The following is a 19982-nucleotide window of genomic DNA, read 5'->3' on the forward strand; positions in this document are numbered from 1 at the left end:
CTTGAGAGGGGATTTAATCAATGTTTATAAATATCTGAGGGCTGGGGGTTCAGGAGCAGGGGGACAGGCTCTGCTCACCTGCTTCCTGTGATAGGACAAGGAGCAATGGATCTAAGCTGTAGCACAGGAGGTTCCACCTCAACACAAGGGGAAACTTCTTTACTGTGAGGGTCACAGAGCACTGAAACAGGCTCCACAGAGAGGTTGTGGAGTCTCCATCTCTTTCAAGGCTGGTCTGGATGTGTTCCTTTGTGATCTGAGCTAGATTATATGGCCCTGCTCCGGCAGGGCGGTTGGACACAATGACCTCTTTGGATCCCTTCTACCCCCTGACATCCTGCGTCTCCTGTGTACAAGTTGTTTTCAAACCACTTCATCCTTCTTCTAGATATTTCTGGTAGTTTTTGAGTATACTAATATATTTGATCAAGTGTCTTTAATAGCTAGGACTTTTTTTTTTTTTCCACTTGGCAAGAACATGCAAACTTTCCTTCAGTGTGTGAATGCAATTACCATCATGTAAGCTTTTATTAGCTCAAGATCAAACTACTGGAAAATGCTCTACATGGGGCTAACTCAAAACTAGGAGAATAATTGAAGTATGGTATACTTGCACTTAGTTATTAATAGAGACTTGAAACTGTGCAATGGAATCAATTTAGGATTTACTTGACTGTGACTAAATTGAAAGAAACAAAATACATTAATTTATATACATAAATAGCTCATTGCTGAAATTAATAGGCATCAGTCATGCTAATACTATACCATAGGTCATAAATGCTGATCTACTTTCTTCCTTAGTTAGCCAAATATCTGTTTTATTCCATAATCCTTCTCAGTTTTGAAATAATGGTGAGGTTTTTAGAGTTGAACGTGGGAAATTATAATAATTCTTGAATTATTCCCCCCCACCCCTGATGAAAATCAGTGAAACCTAAACCTCCCTCATACTGTTTTTAATGCTCATGGTTTCATTTTGTGAATAAGACATTAGTTGAAGACAATATGAATTAATTTTGGTTTCTGAAAAATGTTCATAATCTAAGACTTAGAGGTGAAGTCTGAGATCTCCAGAGTATGGTGTAGTAAAATGAAAGGAGTGCTCAAAAAGTTGGGAAAAAAAATATTTTTCCTCTTGAGTAAAGGACACCAAGAAACCTGTTTTCAAAAGACTAATAGTCATATCACTGTTGCTGAAGAAAGTGTATTTCTGCCAGCAACACCATTATATCATCAGGGCCTTGGGTGAGAAAAATATTCTTAGCTACAACAGCAGGCTCCACAAGAGTTAGACATGCCACATTTTAGAGGACAAGAATACAATACCTGTGGTATCCTTGTTGCAAAGAGGAAATGGCAGTGTCTGATTGCAATGGTATTTTAAACACTGGAAATGCCAGAGGTCACAGTGAGCTGTAATTCTTCTGAGTAAGTGGTGCACCTTGTGGTGCTGAATTTTCACCCAGAAGAAGGAACAAAAAGCACATACAGAGCCTAAAACTGAGTGTGATAGACAAAACAAGCAAAAAAATCTGAAAGTGTGAAGTTATAAACACTCAAGGAAAATGACTGCTGGAGTAAGAAGGTGATGCTGAACTTAGCTTCACCATTCACTGTTTATCAGTGTTCTGGTGCTAACATGACTTCTGCATGGCTGACCTGTTGTTAAAGGGACTGCTTAAAGCATCTTAATTCTACCTAGTTGAACTTTTTATTGGTCTCAACTGCAAAGCTACCCTTTTCTAATGCCCCAAGGGAGGGACTTGCCCAGTTTTTGAGTGTACAACGTAGTGAGTGATCAAAAAAGACTAAGCTGCCTCACTTTAGTGAATTAACACTTTGCATGGTGGCTGTAAGCCTAACTCCTCCTAAATGTACATTCAGTTGTGTTGACATACTTCCACAGCCACTTGATTTTTTTTTTCTGCACAAAACATGCTGTCAATTGTACTTGATTTAGGAAAAGGCTTGAATTGTAGAAATAAAACACTATAAAAACAAACAAACAACAAAACCTGAAGTGTAACATCTCATTTTCTAGTCATTAAATGTAAAACCTGAGAATGTTTTATCAATTGCAGTGGCTGTGTTTTCTCACCACTTATTTGTCTTATTGAAAACCCATCTGAAGTTTCATGGTCTAATGCCTCATTTAATATTTTCTTTCTCATGGAAGTCCAACATAAAATTAAATCTAATTAAAACAAAAAAATGTTCTAGTCATTTAGGGCAACAAACTCCATTACAGAAGGAAGTAGAGAAAAACAGAGCAGAAATTATATGGGCAATAAAAAAATGTCCTTCTCATAGCTAAAAATAAATGCCTAATCTTAGTTTTACAAAACAAAAAGAATTCATCAAAGTGATGCATTTCAAACCCAGGCAGGCTTCAGGACAACAATATAGTTGACTAAAACTTAAGTGTGGCTTGACTGAAATGTAGATAATCACAGACTGCCATAATAGTTTTCTAGTTGTTTTGGGCAACTGGCTTCAGCTGAATGACTGCAAGGAAAATCATGGACTCAAACTATGTTTTCTGTAAACAATGTATTCCTTTTAAAAAAATTTAAATCTACAAAGGAAACATCAAAAAGTTTTAAAGCAGGGGAGTGACAGACAGCAGCAGCATGCCACAAGGGATAAGAACTGGCTTTTTCTCTATTAGATATGAATGGATCTAATATTGGTTTGAATGTTGTCAATACAACCTTGAGGTTCAGCTTAAAGATCCTAGTCTCTAAGCTCTCAAATCCTCTATTCAGGGGTACGCATTTGGAATGATGACTTGTGGGATCAAGATTTAAGTTGACGTAAGTCTGTGTGGAAGGTGGTCTTGCTAAACTCACCATTTTGTCCATCGTGGAAGTACTGATTAGTAGGAAACACGAGACAGCCCTGCACTGGTAAAACCTGTGGGCAGAGACCTTAGGTGCAGATCACCAATGGCAATCTTGCTTTTCAGACATTTGGTTAGCCCTAAATTCTAGGTGATTCAGGACACAACTTTTTTTCCAGTTTCCAAACTGTTTAATAGTGCTTTGCAAGGTTATGCAATTTAATTTTAGTATCCAAATCCTAAACTTGCTATATCCAGAATTACCATCTTGGTTTGCTGATTACCAGAGCCTGCTGACTACAGCTCTGGATTTGATGTGGTCTCCAGTAATTACTAGGATAGTGGTTGCTATAGCTGCACTAATGAAAGGAGCAACCATACTTCCTCGAAGGCAATGTAAGCATGCATAAACAAACAAATGCCTAAATGCATGTTATAAGTGATGTTAATGGCATAAATAAAATATTACTGCAACAGGGAAAATAAGATTTCAGCCCTTTTCAGTGCCTTGATGCATATCAAATTTGCCACTTCCTGCTCAGTGCTTAGCTTCAGCTGATACAACTTTTTTTTTTGACAGATATTTAAAGTAGTTACCATGACATGCATCACATTTTAGTTGCATTTGTTCATATTACCACATTTTTCCAGTGACAGTTTGTTCCCATATTTTTGCTTGTTCCCATAAGGCCAATAAGAGGTGGATAGATGAAGGTTCATGACCCAAGCCAGAAACAAAAGAAAGATTTAATTAAAAACAATTCTGCTAAGTTGCAGTGAGCTTTGTCAGCTCTGAGTCACTGAGTTTAGCTGTAAGTGTGAGTCTCTTCCAACAAGTGTAAAAGCTGTATCACACATTGCCAGGTTTGTGTTTCAGCAGCTCAGCATCAATTTTGCTCAGGGTGTTTTTGGATTTTTAAAAAGCCACAGGACCTATCAGTGAACCTGAACTCTGCTGTGTTCAGTCTCATGTGACACCAACAATAATGACATTTCTGTGAAATTAAATCTCTCACCCATGCAGCAAAGCCCTTCAGTGGCTGGGTCAGACTGTGGTAGATTTTTCACAAAGTAGGGGTAAATCCATTCAGCTACCAAGCTAAAATGAAATCTCCCTCTTTAGGAGGAAGTTCTTGCCAGAGACAGTGATTGGCATTGGAATGGGCTGCCCAGGGAGGCGGTGGAGTCACTGTTCCTGGAGGTGTTCAGGAAGACCCTGGATGAGGCACTTGGTGCAGTGATCTGGTTGATTGGGTGGGGCTGGGTGCTGGATTGGACTGGAAGATCTTGGAGGTCTCTTCCAACCTGTTTGATTCTATGATTTAAAGACTCTGCTGGTTTTATTTTTGCTACATTCAGCTCAGCAAACTGCAGTTGTGTTGTGTGGTGTGCCTGTTCATTTATACATGTAATCTAGAGTGTACAGTCCTTCCTCTAGGCAGAGCAATGGGCTGTGTGTTAGTACATGCAAAACACACGCTTATTCTTTTCCTTCCCAAACAAACTTATGCTACATCTATGAAATAGTCTCAAAACATTATCATTAAGCATTGCATTACAGTGGCAAAGTTCAGAGAGGCTGATTCTGCTAGCTCATCATGCCAAAAGTTTCTCTCACTGTAAGGGAATATGGGAATTATCTTTCGGAGTGATGACTGTAACAATATTTTCCTTATTTTACTATGTAGCTGTAAGCAGACAGTATTGCTTACCTGAATTATTCAGTACCCTTTTAACAGATCTTAACTTTTCTGGAAAATGCTGAGCAGTTTTTCCTAATGCCTGTGTAATACCAACTTGCTGTCTTCTTACTTGGTTAGCATGGTGATATGTTTCTTTTAGGAGAAACTGGGTGTTGGAGGCATTGGGCCAAGATCAGTTGATGAATAAAATGAATGGAGCATGTTTTAAAGCAAACATCCTCTTTAGTTATTAAATACATTTGATGTTTTAAGAGAAGTAAATACCACATGATAAAACAATGTTGGTTGGCAACACGCTTATCTCTTTCCTTACCTGGTTTCTGCTTCAGACTTATCACTCTACAAACTCTTTCCCTTTTCTTCTCTCCTTTATTTTGCAGTTAACTTTGACCACTTCCAAATATTGCGGGCTATAGGAAAAGGGAGTTTTGGAAAGGTAAGAGACAATTTATTTTTAGCACTTAAAAGTCTAAGAGAGAATTCCTTTGTCTATTTCTGGCATGACTTGACTTACTTTGGCTCAAGAAACAAAGGTTTTGTGTCTTTTTCTTATAAGATGTCTGATTATCAGTATGGCCTGACGTGGACTAGTCATGAAGTTAGTTCTATTACAATCCATTAAGTAAATGTGAGTAATAATTATTATAATAATTCAGAAATTGTCGGAATTTATTTGGTTGTATTTTGGGAACTAATTTCTAAAAAGGTAGAAGCAGATCACAGTTTTAGGCAGGCAACTAGAGTGTCTTGTTCTTAAATCTGTGGACTTATTCATGTCTTTAAGTGTAGTATTTTAAAAGCACTTTACAGAGATTCAATACTCTTGGGACTGAATAAACCAACACTCACTGTAATTATGATCATTGAGTCAATATTTGTTCAATTCAACAGGCTTTTGTTGAAATGGAGAAGATTAATGGTTTGTTTACACATGAGTAGATGACCTTTCCTATAATAAAGACTATGAGAAGGTTTTAAATTCCAATACAGGGCCATGCAATCCCAGAAAATCATCTTATAAAAATACTAGACACAATTACATGCAGGAATACCTCTGAAGGTGAAATATAACTTCAGTGACTGATCAGGCAATAGTTGTCTAGATCTTGATTTGAATAATTCTTGAGTATATGCCAACTGAGTCCTGGTCAGCTATTTCTGTAGTTATGCATTAAGCACATGCAGACACAGGACTTTACTGGCTCTTGGCCTTCTACACAGAACAATTATTTTCCTCTTAAAGGGGCCTGAAATAATCCTCTCAGAATGGCATGGTCCTTATTTGGTTCAGTAGTTTCCAAGAGCATTCGCCTGGAATAAGAGTAAACAGGAGAATGTGCTGCTAGTGTAAAATGTCTTCAGGAATCCCTTAATCAGGGCAGCTGGATATCTGTGGCTGTTTGTTATCACAATAGGCTGATGGAATATCATGTCAAAGTAAAAAGAGGTTCAGGAGCACAAGTTAGGTACAGTATAAGCAGTTAAATATAAATCCAAATTACTTTGGGTGCCATAAAGATGATCTATGCCTCTCTTTCTTCAAAGCTTCCTCATTCACAGCTCTCCTATTGCTGCCTTTTCAAAGAAGTCTTCACCCTTCCTCATCATGTAGGGAAAATATAACGAGCCTTTTGAGGGCTTGTTGGCTGATGTTTTGTCTGCTCTTCTCCAAGGCATCCAGAAAACTGGTGTACGTTTCTGAGACCTTCCTACAAACATCTGATTTTCTTACAGGTTCACATGTCTGCAGTACTCTTGTGAACCTGCTCTGGGGATATGTATGAGTGAGAGCAGCATTTCAGAGCCCTGAAAGAACATGTGTAATGCAAGAAAGGACTGGTGAATAAGTCCTACCCAAATTTAAATCCTTATTTTGCAGCTGTCAAATGCAACAGAGTAAGTCCTTCTCTCCTCAATACAAGAGGCTTATTTTTCCTAAATGAATGCAAGCTTCTGACCAACCATCTTGTTCTTACTTCTGCAGGCAAGGAATGAAAGGAATCTGCTTTTAAAGGGCCTATTACACCATAGCCAAAAGCACAACATAGTAAATAATTTGCCATTTCAAGTTTCTTACTCTGAGTCAGCCTTGCCCTTATCGTTGATGTAGAAGCCTTGTTACTGGCAGCTTTTCTCATTACTGTCCTTCTGGAAGTGCTTGGCAGCAGAAAACATCAACAAATGATGTAGGGTGTCTCTATTGGCTTGCTCTTTACTCTCCAGGGTCTATTGTGCTCCAGCATTCTGTGGCATGTAACATCGTGTTTGGTGTCATGCCTGCCTTTAAGCTGCATTCTTCCTTCATGGCTGTCCTGTGGCCTTTTTTGTTTTTCTGAGAGCAGTAGGATTTTTTAAGACATGCTCTACTTTTTTATTTTATTGCTGTTGGTACAATTGCTCTCTTTCTCTCTCAATATTTCTTAAACTGCTGTGGTTGCTACAGCAACCTTAGGCCTCGGCAGGATATTGCTCAAGAGGTATCTGATGTGACGGAGGCTCCACACAGCTCAGCTTGGACCTGTGCACAGAGCTCAAGGTGATCCTCAGCACTCTACCTCACTTCTTCCATCAAGGCTGACTGCTTCACCAGCCACATTCTGTCCTTTCCAGCTGGCTTCAGAAAGCAGCGTTTTGCCTTTCCTTTGGTGTTTTCAGTTCACAATAGCAACATTTGCTGTTACAAGAATTCCTAGGCTGCTTGGCATGAAGTGATTGTATCTCAGGAGCTTATCTTTTCTGTGGAGTGGGCACCTGTTTTAGTCTGTTGCCTCAGCACACATGGCATCTTGGGGACATCTTGCTCTTAACAGAGCAGGTGCAGTCCTGTAAGCAGCATAGCAACTTCCTCAGAAAAAGGTGAAAATATGTCATAGCACTTGTGAGGTGTGTAGGAAATAGGGAGAGAAGACTTTAAAAAGGAGCATGATTTTGTTTCCAGAAACAACCAAGTTGATTTTAAAGGTGTCCTTTCAGAGCTCAGGTTGCACATGGTAAGAGATGGAGAAGTTGAGCTCTGAGCCTGTGTAGGAGCACCACAGCTGTAGCTCCTGTGTAAGTCAGGAACACTTTTGTTTAAGCATGCCATGGCAGACTGGTGTGTGACCACCCAGTAAATACTTCATGGAATCATAGAATGTCAGGTGCTGGAAAGGACCTTGAAAGATCATCTAGTCCAATCCTGCTGCCAGAGCAGGCTCTCCTATACCAGATCACACAGGAATTCATCCAGGTGGGTTTTGAATATCTCCAGAGAGGGAGACTCCACAACCCCCCTGGGCAGCCTGTTCCAGTGTTGTCACCCTCACAGTGGAAAATAAATCATCCTCATGTTTACCTGAAACTTCCTATGCCTCAGCTTCCACCTTGTCCTGTCATTGGGCATCACTGAGAAGAGCCTGGTTCCATCCTCCTGGCAATACTTGCCCCAATCTCGGGCACTTGTTGGTGCCTGCTGTGTGTATCTGTACGTAGAGACCTGCAAGGTGCTCAAGAGTGGCAATGGTATCCAAACACAGTATGTGGCACTACTTTAAAAGCAGCTTTGATGGCTTCAGCGACCTTGTTTTGCCAGGCAGATAGAGATAGATCTTTGCTTATGTTTTGATCTCCTCATATATAACAAGAAACACTGATATTTATTTTTTTAAAGATCTGTAGGGTAGTTATGCTCAGCATGTTCCAGCTATTAGTATCTCTACACACATTTGAAGTGGGCCATATCACAAATTTTGTCCAAACAGGTTTTATTCACATATTAAATATTTGCCCTCTAAGTCAGTTCAGAAGCGGATAAAATACTCATGTCAATAACACTGAACACTGGTCTAAGTAGCTACTGGTCTCTCCTGTTTCATCTGGCTAATATTCCTCCCATTTGGTTATTTGTAGAGCCATCATTCTCATCAAAGAAAATTATGTGTTTGAAGATAATCCTATAGGTACAAAACTTACTGGGGTGAAATAATTATCACTGTTCTTTACTGTGACAGTAACCATAGAATTGTGAGCTCACTGCTGCAAAACAATTAGTGTTCAAGTGAAACAACTAGTTTTCAAGGATGGTACCAATTTTCTTCAGGTTCTGTGTGTTTGGCAGCAGGTGTACTAAAAAAATCTGACTTCCTTAAATCATTCACATTATTATTTCAGTGTACACACTCTTATCTTGTTTGAAGATGGCAAAACACAGGACTTAATTCTGATTCATTTGGCTGTGCAAAACAGTGACTTCTGATGAAGTGATTGAAGCTCCACTGATGTTAAAACCGATGGGAGCCCAGAATCATGGCTGCACTGTTTGAAGATATTGAGCCTTGTGAACGCAGGCTGTGTCCGTGATGCAGTAATAAAGATGTGTGTATTGACCTGCAGCACTGAGGACAATGACTGTGCACTCACCTAGGCGGGAGGCACTGATTTCTCTGACTAATGACCTAGCAATTGAAGTGTATTTCTCACAGCTTCTGGAAGTTATGCTACTTCTCTTGGTCTCCATTTCTTCATATACTAGGGTGGGGATGTTCTTTTACTTTATTAATCACAAAGTACTACAAAGAGTCCAGCATAGCTGTGATGTGGGCTTTCTGATACTGATCTTAGGTTATAGTTATCCAGCAGTGGATCATGAGAGGCTCCTTTTATTCAAAGTCACAACCGAGTTTCCCTTCTGCAGCTATCAATTGTTTCTTTTACTTTGCTGTCGATTAGGTGTGCATTGTACAGAAGAGGGACACTAAGAAAATGTATGCCATGAAATATATGAACAAACAGAAGTGCATCGAGAGAGATGAAGTTCGAAATGTTTTTCGGGAGCTACAGATAATGCAAGGCCTTGAGCATCCCTTCCTAGTCAATTTATGGTAAGCAAGCCTTTAAAATTCTATCAAGCATCTTTTGTTTTTCCCTTGTTGCTGCATCAATTCAGGCTATCAAAGGACACTGTTTGAGATGCTGCAGTGCACTTCTAATGGTCTATATTTAACGTCTCTGGCACTGGTTGTAGCTGGTCAGGCTATATAGGATGCTGTTTAGGTAGAGTGACGAGATCTAGCCTTGAAAAGAAAACAGAGAAGTCCTGCCCACGAATCAGATCACATAATAAATGATGGGTCACATCCTATGGGTTGGGACCTGAAGTGTATCGCCTGTGGCACAGCTCAGCAGCCAGCAGTCTTGCCTCCTTGCCACCAAGGTTAGTTTTCAAATGTGTGGTATGTGACAAAAGGACATGGGGTAGTCTGAAGGCTTACACCCAGATATGAAATCACTGCCCACATTCAGGGATGGTCCTGTGAAGATGTGCAGGTGCAGCAACATAACCCTGTTGCCTCAGTATCTCAGTGATTCACAGCCTGCAATGCCTGCGATAAACAACATACTTTGGGTCTCCTTACAGCCAAAACATGAACTTGGGAGGGCACAACTAAGCTAACATGTGAAATGGCACTCAGGAACATTACTAGCTGCTGCCTGAAGCAGCTGAACTGGACCTTGGCACACATCTATTCTATGTGAGCCAACCCTTTCCTAAACAGCTTCTGGGATAAATTCAGAGTCATGGTGTTCCAAGGATCAGTGTGGTGTGGCCAGTGCCCTTCATCAGCAAAGACTTCTTAGCAGCAGCATGAGCTGCTCCCTGCCAGCTGGCTTAAGCTCTTGGAAATGCTCTCCAGCATGTTTCACCTACTACCATAAGCAGAACGGTGAAATCGGAGCAAGATACCCTATTCCAGGGGCCTCAGCCCTTCCTGTTGAGAGTTGGCAGCTGTGCAGTCAGAGTATGGCTATATGAGACTCTGCTGAGACACAGGGGCCTGGACATACACAACCAGAACTGTAGAAAGCTTTCAGAAAATAACTGCATTGACACTTGACACATCTCCCAACAGTTCCTTGAAGCAAAGGGAATGCTAACCAAGCACATTAATCTTCCTTTGAAAAGATGCACCATCAGAGAGAAAAGTTGGCAATTCAAGAAACAATCACAAAGACTGGGAAGCCCTTTAGTTATACATTGATAACTGCACAAAGTAGTAATGAACTGTGGGAGAGCAATCTGTTATCAGTTAAATTCCTGTGGAGGGGAAACGAGGAGGAAAGAAGGGAACTCTTCTGTAGTGGGTAATTCTGCTGGCACCCATCAGTAACTCCAGTGCACACTAGAATACAGAACAGTTAATATAAAACAAAGGTAACATCCTAACTCCAAAAGAGCTATATTGAAAAGCTTTTTGAGGCTCGTGCTTCTTCCCTGAGCTTTATGAAATTTAGCTTCATAATTTCAGTTTCTATTATTTGAAGGATGAACTGTCTTTCATAACATCTGACACAGAAAAGAATCATTCTTCTGTAAATGCCTATAATAGCTTGGAGGATAACAACTTTTTTTTTTTCAGCTTGATTTATAACCTTCATTTTAGAAAAGAAATTGAATAAATGCTTAAATATATGTGAGCCTTGTAGCCAGTCACAGCACTGTTAGAGGTATTTCTGGTGATAGAGATTCCTTCTTGAAATGAAAAGGAGCCCTGTTTTTTATTGACCTGTTGTATGGCATGTGTATTTTGAGCATGGATAAAAGAACTGTAGAAATGTCAGCTCCTGACGTGGTCCCACATTGAAACTCAAACACGCTTCTGCAAGATCCAGCATTTTATCCGTGCTTATCTTTCTCCAGAAATCTGGGTGTCCCCTGGGCAAGACAAATATTCCTGGAAGGATCTGTATTTTAAATCTTTCTCTCAACATGCACTAAAACAAAGTCAAGACAGGTTACTTCAGGTGTAGCAGTGTGGCTAGAGTTGTCATTACACAGCTTGTCTTCAAACATGGGAAGATCCACCTGTTGCTCTAAAAATGATTCAGCTTATCATAAAAGGCAGAATTATTTGCAAAGTAATCATGTATCAAAATGGTTTCTCTGCTGATGTGGAACAGAAAAACCTGAAAAAAATTCAGGACCATACCTCAAAACTTTTGGGACATTGAAGCAATTTCATTTTTAATAACTTGGCTTAAAAGTGTCCTATCCTTTTAAAATTGTCAGAACAATTTCAAAGGCAACAGAGGGAGAAGGATGAAGATTAACTTCTGTAAGCTTATAGGTCATTTTCCTAGTATAGGCAGAACAATATGCTTGATATATTTAACAATCCATAAAGAAGTGTTAGCTGCATTCTCCAAGTGGCTTTGTATTTTGAATTATTTTTATTTCTGCTCACTAATCAATGAAAAATGCATGTATTTCATAAGCAGATCTACACGAGTACACTGCTGCTACTAGACAGGGTAAGGTCAGCTTTCAAGTCCAGTGAAAACTGGAATAAGTGAAGAACACAGCCAAAAAGCTCATGTATTTCAGAATTCACCTAATTCCCCAGTCTGTCTTCAAAACAGAGGAGACAAAAAGGACAGGGGGTGGGGGGGACATGAAATGCTGCAGAGAAGAAAGTATGTGTTCAGGCTCAAGTGTTGGATGGGTTGTTTAATGTACAGGTATGTACACACATAGCTGGAAATTACCTCTTTGCCTTCTAGAACAGGCTGAGAGAAACATCACCTTGGACTGCCCCATAGCATGTCTCTGCTCCTCAGACTTCAATTACCTATCAGAAACCACAAGTACCAAAAGGACATGGTTTAAATTGCTCTTAAGTGAGTTTTCTTAGCTGCAGCATGGTGCCTGTGGAACTTGCCTGAACACAGTAGACTTAATCTAGAGTGGAAGCAATTTTTACAGGATTAAAAATGTCTTTTCTGAGCTTTGTAAGAGTCCATACTAAATGCTGTTAATAAATTCCATGATGCAACAGACAAGTGACAATGTGTTTCAGGAACAGAACACAGGGATTGTGGTGTTTCCTGTTAGGACACAGGTTGACTGTTTGCTGCTAGCCTGAGTGACTCTTCAGCAATGAGTCCTGCTGAAAAGGTTAAGTCAAGCTGCAGTGGTGTCTATCCCAATAGTACATGGATCTTCAAAATGTTGTGAAACAATGGATCCTAACAAACATTGTGTTCCTGGAGAGGGATGAAGGTGTTGAATGCTCATAGCTCTCTTGTTATACCAGCTTCTCTTAGCCTAACTCATGGGAAAAGAGATTATGATATTGCTGTCTTCAGCGGTGTCTATGCCAGTAATTTAAAACTGAATAGTCTTCCTGGACTCTTGAACCCGATCATTCATACTGGTAAATATTTTTAGACCCTCTCTTAGCCTAGCTGTGAGTTGCAGCATGAGCATTATCCTGGAGAAGCTCCAGGCACAGATAGATTTCTCCCAGTAGGCAGTTTGCTTCCCATCACTCTGGTTTTCAAGCTGACTGCTTAATAGTCCAAGCAGGGACTTCTCTGAGCCACTTGGTCTCAGTGCTGGAGAACAGCCATTGATATTTATTGATACAACATTAATTTCTTAATATATCTCTGAATTTAGATAAGGCCATGCACCCCAGGACATGCAATCCTGGACCATTCTAGATATCTCCAAGATTTCCTTCTGGGCAAGAAGAGATTGTAAATCGAGGGAGAAAGATATACTTAATGTCTCACACAGAGCTTAGATGGATGATCTCCTTTTGCTATAGAAAGGAGCAGAGGGTGAGTACTTTCCTGAAATAGCTAGAGCAATTCATCACTACATTAATGTAAATCTGGACTAGGTAAAGATATAGAAGTTTTATATCTCTGACTGAAAAAGGTCTGTTCTCCAGAGCCTTAGATGAGATAATGATGGAGGCAAAGGGCAGGAAAAGAAGATGAGGCAGCAGGAAATGTAGGATAATTGAGAGATGAGAATATAGGAAAGATTTGTCTTGAGTTGTAAATATTCCCTGGAGTATTTCTGGATACAGAAATTACATTGGACTCAACATAGCCTATTGGTAACCTCTGAATCCCTGTGCTAAATTAATGTTAGCTATAACATCCTCACTGACTGAAGAACGCAGGACACGACAGTTACTTATTTTTGTGCTGATTTTAATGCCTCATGGTACTAATTGCCAGTATTGGAACACTGTCTTGAGTCTGCCTATAGTGAATTTTGTGCTGTTGACTAATTGTTTCCTGTAAGAAATTGCTTTCACCTTGAAATACATAATTCTCTGTGCTTTAATATGCTCCTCATAAAAACAGGTGTTGCCCTTCAGCATAGTTGCTTTGATCTTCTTTGCATTAAAAACTGCTGCAATAGATATTTCATCCTGTGTAAGCCTTAGTGCATCCTGGGACCTTTCTTAGGAGTCTGTCTTCTGCATCATTCTTACAGAGAGGCTCTATTTGCTGACTCAAGACAAACTTTTCTCACCCAAAGCTTTCACTGCAATGAGAATTTTATCATGAAGACTGATAAACATCAAATTGCTAGGAAAAATAGTCACTTTTGTTCTAGGAAAATTCCATGCAGTCAAGTTCCTCTTATAAATTTGTGATTATTTCCTCATTCTACCTTTACAGGGAGATATCTTCTATCCGAAGCAGACCCTCATGAGCCTAGATTTAACCTTGGCCATGTCTTGGGTCTCTAGTGTAGATAGTCATAATAATCCTCTGAACATTTCTGGTAGGGCTGACTACTCATTTTTGGACAGAAGCAGAGCTCCAGCACAGCGGCAGGGGTATTCTGAGGAGATCTTGCAAGGGAACAGAGTTTCAGTGCTATTAACATAATGAGTGGGGAAAGAAGAAAGCCCTTAGACATTGCTTCAGGCTCCTCAAATGCCAATTTAGGCAAGCAGTAATTCCCCCCCCCCCCCTTTAAAAAAATATATGTCTTAAAGGTTATGAATGCTAAACATGGTACTAGTGCTCAATTAGACATAACCTGTAGGTCCTGTAGGTAAAGTGGTTTTCATAATCCATTTTAGAGTAATAAGTTCATCATGGAAATCTACTGTTTTCAGGCTGGATCAATTCCTGCTTATTGTATGGAGACTGGGGCTGCAATTAGGCTTTACTAAAAGCTCTGCTAAATGTAGACAATACAAGATGCAGCTCAGCACTGCAATGACAAAGCCTAACCACCACAGATGTTAAGGCTGCCATCAGATTGCACACCTGTCTTGCACGTGCTTGTAAAATTGTCCACAGAGCTCCAGAATGAATGCAAAGCAGATCTTCACAGAATAAGAGTTTCACAAGTTCTCCGCAGACCTTTGCTACTAAGCAGATCTTACAATTCCACACCTAGTCCAAAAATGCTGAAGTCCTTGGAGACTATTTGTGGCATAATAAAGCTTGGAACTTATTCATAGTTTACTTTAAGAGTGTATTTGAGGTTTTACTGGTGATACACATAGTTCAAAACAGATAAAACACAGAGGTGAGTTCCTTTATACTTAGGTGAAAATAACAGTCAAGTCATTGATATTAAAAAAAACAACCCCAAACCAATGAACAAACAAAACCCAACCCAAAATCCCACCATGGAACTAGCAAGGAATATCAGAATAGTGATAACTGAAGAAATATCTGTATGCTTCAGGTAATTTGTCAGCTGTCTGAGCTAGATCTTTCCTTTTCACTCCTGCTAGAGTGCCAGATGTTGAAAATTGGAGATATTTTTTGCTAAATTTGTTTTTCTTCTGTTCTAAAAACAGAAGAAAGAAGTCTGTGACCCTACAGGTATAAAAGTGTAAATAAGCAGTAATAAAAGTACTGAGTATAAAACAATGTAAATTTTGCATTGTAAGAATTATATCAAAGAGGTTGGATTTAAAATGGCAAGCAGTGGGGTTGAAAAGAAGCTCTGCAATGCATTTTTCTTTAAATATTGCCTGCTTAGGGGAACTTTTGGCTCATTAAAATTTATCAAAGCTTTTATTATTATTTTAAAAGCTGGCTGCAGATTTTTACAGCAGAAAGCAGAAGATTGAAGCCGCTAGGCTTGCAGGCACTAAATGAAAGAACAATTCCAAAAGGCCTTTTCTTTAAACATATCCCTCAAAATATGTCATCTGAGAGGAGTTGGTGGCATGGGTTGTACAGGGAGGTGGGAGGGACTCTCTTCTTTCCATCCTGTACTTCTGACTTATTTCTCTTCACCTAGATCTACATTTTCATAGGAACAAATTTTTCAAGCAACAATCCTTTAACTCTGCATTTGAAAAATGTGTTGCAGTGCTGCCACCCTGTTACAAATAACTACCCAACACTTCAGCCCTACAGAACATACATGGGACATTAATTAGGTTCCACTGGTCCTCTGTCTTTGGTTTAATGCAAGTTTCCATGACTGCAAAGGGAGACAGATCAGTCAAAGCCAATAGTTAAAACTGACAATTTGCACTCTGGCCACTGGCCTTAAAAATGTGATGTACCTTTAAATAATGAGATTGTCTGAGTGTTTGGTCACAATGATCTGCTATTGTGTCTTCAGGTATGGCAGTCTTCTGTAAAAATGTAAACTATTATGGGATGATGATCTGCAATTCTGGCTCTTTGCTGTTTACAGAGTAGTCTATTCAAATCCAGTAAGGTTTTTTTTATCCTAGCTAATGCACTATTAGTAACAATGAAAGCAGGGTAGGAGATGTTATGTCCTAGCCTAACTATGTATTCATACAAAAGTTTTATACAGAGATGGCTAGAAGTATTTAACAGAAAATGGAGCAGTGGATAAAATCTGTTATTTCTTCTAAATGCCTACTTCAACTAGAAAGAGAATCTGGATATGCAGAAACATCTTGATTCTCTAATGCTGACCTTGATTCTCCTGTAAATTATAGTCCGAGGCGTTTGCTCACTGTTTCATTCAAGAGACAAAGATGAGAGGAGTTTAGACACACCTAACAATCTAGTTTACATACAATTTTTAGAGAAAGCTTGTTTCTTACTGTAAGAATTGTTTAGAAAAATGTTCTTTACTTCTAGCATGTGATTTATATAACTGTTCTTAATCATTGATGCTAGTCTGTAGTAGAGGTGTTTAAGGCAGTTGTAGACTTCCCCACTTAGAGCTACGGAGAAAGGGAATATGAAGTAATTGCAAATTTTCTTAAGTGCTGGCAGAAGAGAAGCTTGGTTTTAATATACACTCATCACATGGATCTGATTTAAGTCCACAAAACATGGCAGATGTGTGTAGGGTGATCAAGTGGTGGAAGGAGGAATTGTTTCCTTCTGGTGTCTTAAGGAAACCAAACACTGGAAGCAACTGCAAGAAAAGCTCATGTCCAGGACTCTTGAGTCATGATCTGCCCGGGGAGGTGATGGAGTCGCCGTCCCTGGGGCAGTTCAAGGCAAGGTTGGACGTGGCACTTGGTGCCATGGTCTAGCCTTGATCTCTGAGGTAAAGGGTTGGACTTGATGATCTGTGAGGTCTCTTCCAACCCTGATGATACTGTGATACTGTGATCTCTCTGACAGGTTTAAATGGGATGTGCGTTATAAACTTACATTGAGCAAGTAACAATGGACTGCAATAAGTGGTTGTTGTAATTACTCCCTTTGAGGAAAAATGCCAGGCAGAAATTGATTAAGTTGATTTTTGCCTTTGACAATTAGAGGGTTTATTTAGTACAAGAAAGGGTTGCTTTGGCAAACCTGCTACTTCACAAACATTTTAGGAAAGCAAAGCTCTGTCTGCTGAGGAAAACAAGGCACTTGTGAAGCCTGAGGATGGATATGTATGGATGAGTTATGTGAAAAAGAAAACTCTGGAAGTGGGTTTGATGCGTAAAGATTTGATGAGAGTAAAAAGAATCTCAAATGAAAGCCCAAACTGCACCTCCTGATACAGGATGTATTGGAGAATTACAAAAATGGCCATTACAAAAATGGCTGGGTTGAATAGAAGTCTGATTACAGTGGTGACAGTCTGCACTCAGAGAGGAGAAATTACAGGAGAGTCTTAGAGACTGCTTCATTATTTGTGGGGATACTCTAAACCCTCCCTTTGGCTCAGTTTATTTTACAGTAATTCTGCCTCTTTCTCTGAGTACTGCTGACATAATCTGGGTACGAGACAAACTGAAAGCAGGAATAATGATGATGAGAAAGGTAATGGGGCTTTGTGGAAATAAGTGTGGTGAGTTGACTCTGGCTAGATGCCAAGTACCCACTAAAGCCACTCTATCACTCGCCTCCAGAGATGGACAGGGGAGAGAAAATATAACAAAAGGTTTGGGGACTGAGATGAGGACAGGGAGATCACTCTCCAGTTACCAATACAGGCAAAATAGATTCAATTTGAAAAATGAGTTTATTACCAATCAAAGTCAGAGTAGAATAATAAAATAAAAATATACTCCAAATCTTAAAAACACCTTCCCTTCACCCCTTTTTATCCAAATTTGCATCACAAATATCCTTGTGCACTCCAGTAATCAAACTTTCCTTCATGACCTTGAGAAAAACACAGCTGTATAGAGTTCTTTCTTGTCTTTTGAGATTCAAGTTGTCCTCTCATTTAAGTTGCAGTGGTAGGACACCCAAGTGAGCGCCTTTACCAGTGTAAAGATATTTTCCAACACTGTTTTGTAAGTGTTTTATAGGTTTCACCAGGGCTCCCTCAAACTCTTTGTCTTTCTTGCTTGTGGTGGTATGAGTCCTCATTGCAGCACACTTCTTCAGGTGCTTGTGTTGTATGCTGACTGTCTGGTAAGCTCTGTACATCTTCCAGGGATGTAAATGATTATGTACAGTTATCTACAGGGCTGTAAAGTTGTGGACTGGGAGCTGCAAGACAAAGAGCATTGGGTTGTGGCCTAAAAGCTGTAAAGCCAGATCACAAACACAATATTGAAAAATCTAGCCATGCAGCTCCATGAAGATAAAGGTGGTTGGGATGCTTTCCCGTGGGTTGAAGGTACAGCCACAGTGCCTTTGGAGAGTGCAAATGGAAGGTTACAAGTGAAAGGTGGGCAACATAATTGGAAATGGAAGGTCCTTCCTTGGATTACAGCCATTAAACAGCTAACGTACCTTGCAGTAAATATTACTTTGGAATCAGTACCAAAGGACCAGATTCAGAGCAGTGAAAAGGTTTTAACCCTCATTAAGTAGTAAGTACTTCACAGTTCATACCATAGATAACCATATCTTTGTCCTTTCAGACATCCTCCTCTGATTTAAATGCCACTGTGTTCAGAAAAGTCTCCTGCTAATTGCTGGTCTTAAATATCTGTATTATACAGCTCCCAGCACTGTGTGTAAAATGAGTCGATCAATATTTTATGGTGGTGGCTTCTTTAGAGGCAGAACCATTGATTCTAAGAGTTTAAATCAAAGATAGAGGACTGTCATCACTCAACAACAGTAATTACCTCATCGTAATTAGGGTTAGACACTTTGTAATAAGTAACAAGGGTAGGACACAAAAATGATAACTGGAGGCTTTTATAATTAAAATTGCTAATGGTGAGTCATAAGCAGCAGCTGAAATAGAGGAAATGAAAGATGCATCTGTGTAGCACTTTCAGCAGCCAGATCTGCTTCTGCTTAAACAGGAAGCAGCCAGGTTATCAGAACAACGTTTCTGCTTCAGAGAAATAATAGGCAGCTGTAAAAGGAACCAGTACCTGTCCTCCCTCCAGTGAAGCGTATGTCTGATGAAGCTGACCACGCTCTTTCCAGCTGAAGTTTTCCATGCAAGAAAAAAGGAGAATAGAGATGTAATGACAAAATTATTTATCTCTGATGTAGATAGAAGATTGAGAGCTGGCTTTGGAGAGAATTGTTACTTACCCTTCATCTAGACTTCCCTGCACCCTTGAATTTATGGAATTTCAAGAGTCCATAGATGAACATTTTCAGGTGCACTGCCAGCACACCAGTGACTTCTGCCTTTTCTATGTGTATATGCTCTTTGCTGGGAAGATCACTCTTCCCCCAACCTTCTGAAGGCTATTGCAAGGAAAACATACCATAAGGGTTATTTATCCTCAGTTTCCATGATGTTAGGAGGCCTATATAGACAACAAAGTTGTGAAGAGCACAGAATTAATTTAAATATGACAGACTTTTCTTGGCTGAGGTCTCTGCTGTTTCAGGCTCTATATAAATTTCCACAGAGAATGGGCATGAAATGTTTTCACTTGTGACAGTACTTAACAACATTCCTTTCTTCTTTGCCTGCAGGCAAGGATTAGAGCAGGTTAAAGGCAAGAAAGTACAGGACATAGCTACTATATTCTTCTGGGCGTTGTTATCTGTGCTCGTTGTATGAATGAGAGGATTTACATTGTCAGAATTGTATCACAAGATTCATACTAATGTAATTTCTGAGTTAATAAGACTGCTCTAATTTTGGTCTCAGCTCAGAATACTCTTTCTAATCTTTTCCCCTCAAGATCAGAATATTGGAAGTATAACTTCTCACAGTGACAGGTTTTCTGTGTGTTGAAAAGTCTCCTCCTTTCATATACTTGTTTTCTTCCTCCTATTCCTTTTGGTGTCCTGGCTGCTAATTAGAAAGCAATTAACACTTGCTGTGGAAG

The 19982-nt window shown here is 39.6% G+C and overlaps 1 protein-coding gene across 12 annotated transcripts in view; it reads left to right on the plus strand.

Annotated features, from left to right (window-relative positions):
- STK32B (serine/threonine kinase 32B) overlaps positions 1 to 19982 on the plus strand; it is a 176905-nt gene that overhangs the window by 64835 nt on the left and 92088 nt on the right. For 11 of the 12 annotated variants that reach the window (XR_010304036.1, XM_064151487.1, XM_064151491.1 and 8 more), the window contains exons 2-3: positions 4926 to 4981; positions 9253 to 9404. Coding sequence is in view for 11 of the 12 variants with exons in the window: in XM_064151480.1 (XP_064007550.1) it covers positions 4926 to 4981; positions 9253 to 9404 (208 nt within the window). In the remaining variant the exon portion in view is untranslated. Of the gene's footprint in view, positions 1 to 4925; positions 4982 to 7008; positions 7082 to 9252; positions 9405 to 19982 lie in introns of those variants that run through there. The other variant, XM_064151488.1, reaches the window with a different exon arrangement.

This window comes from Pogoniulus pusillus, chromosome 11 (genome assembly GCF_015220805.1).
Source record: "Pogoniulus pusillus isolate bPogPus1 chromosome 11, bPogPus1.pri, whole genome shotgun sequence".
Taxonomy (NCBI): domain Eukaryota; kingdom Metazoa; phylum Chordata; class Aves; order Piciformes; family Lybiidae; genus Pogoniulus; species Pogoniulus pusillus.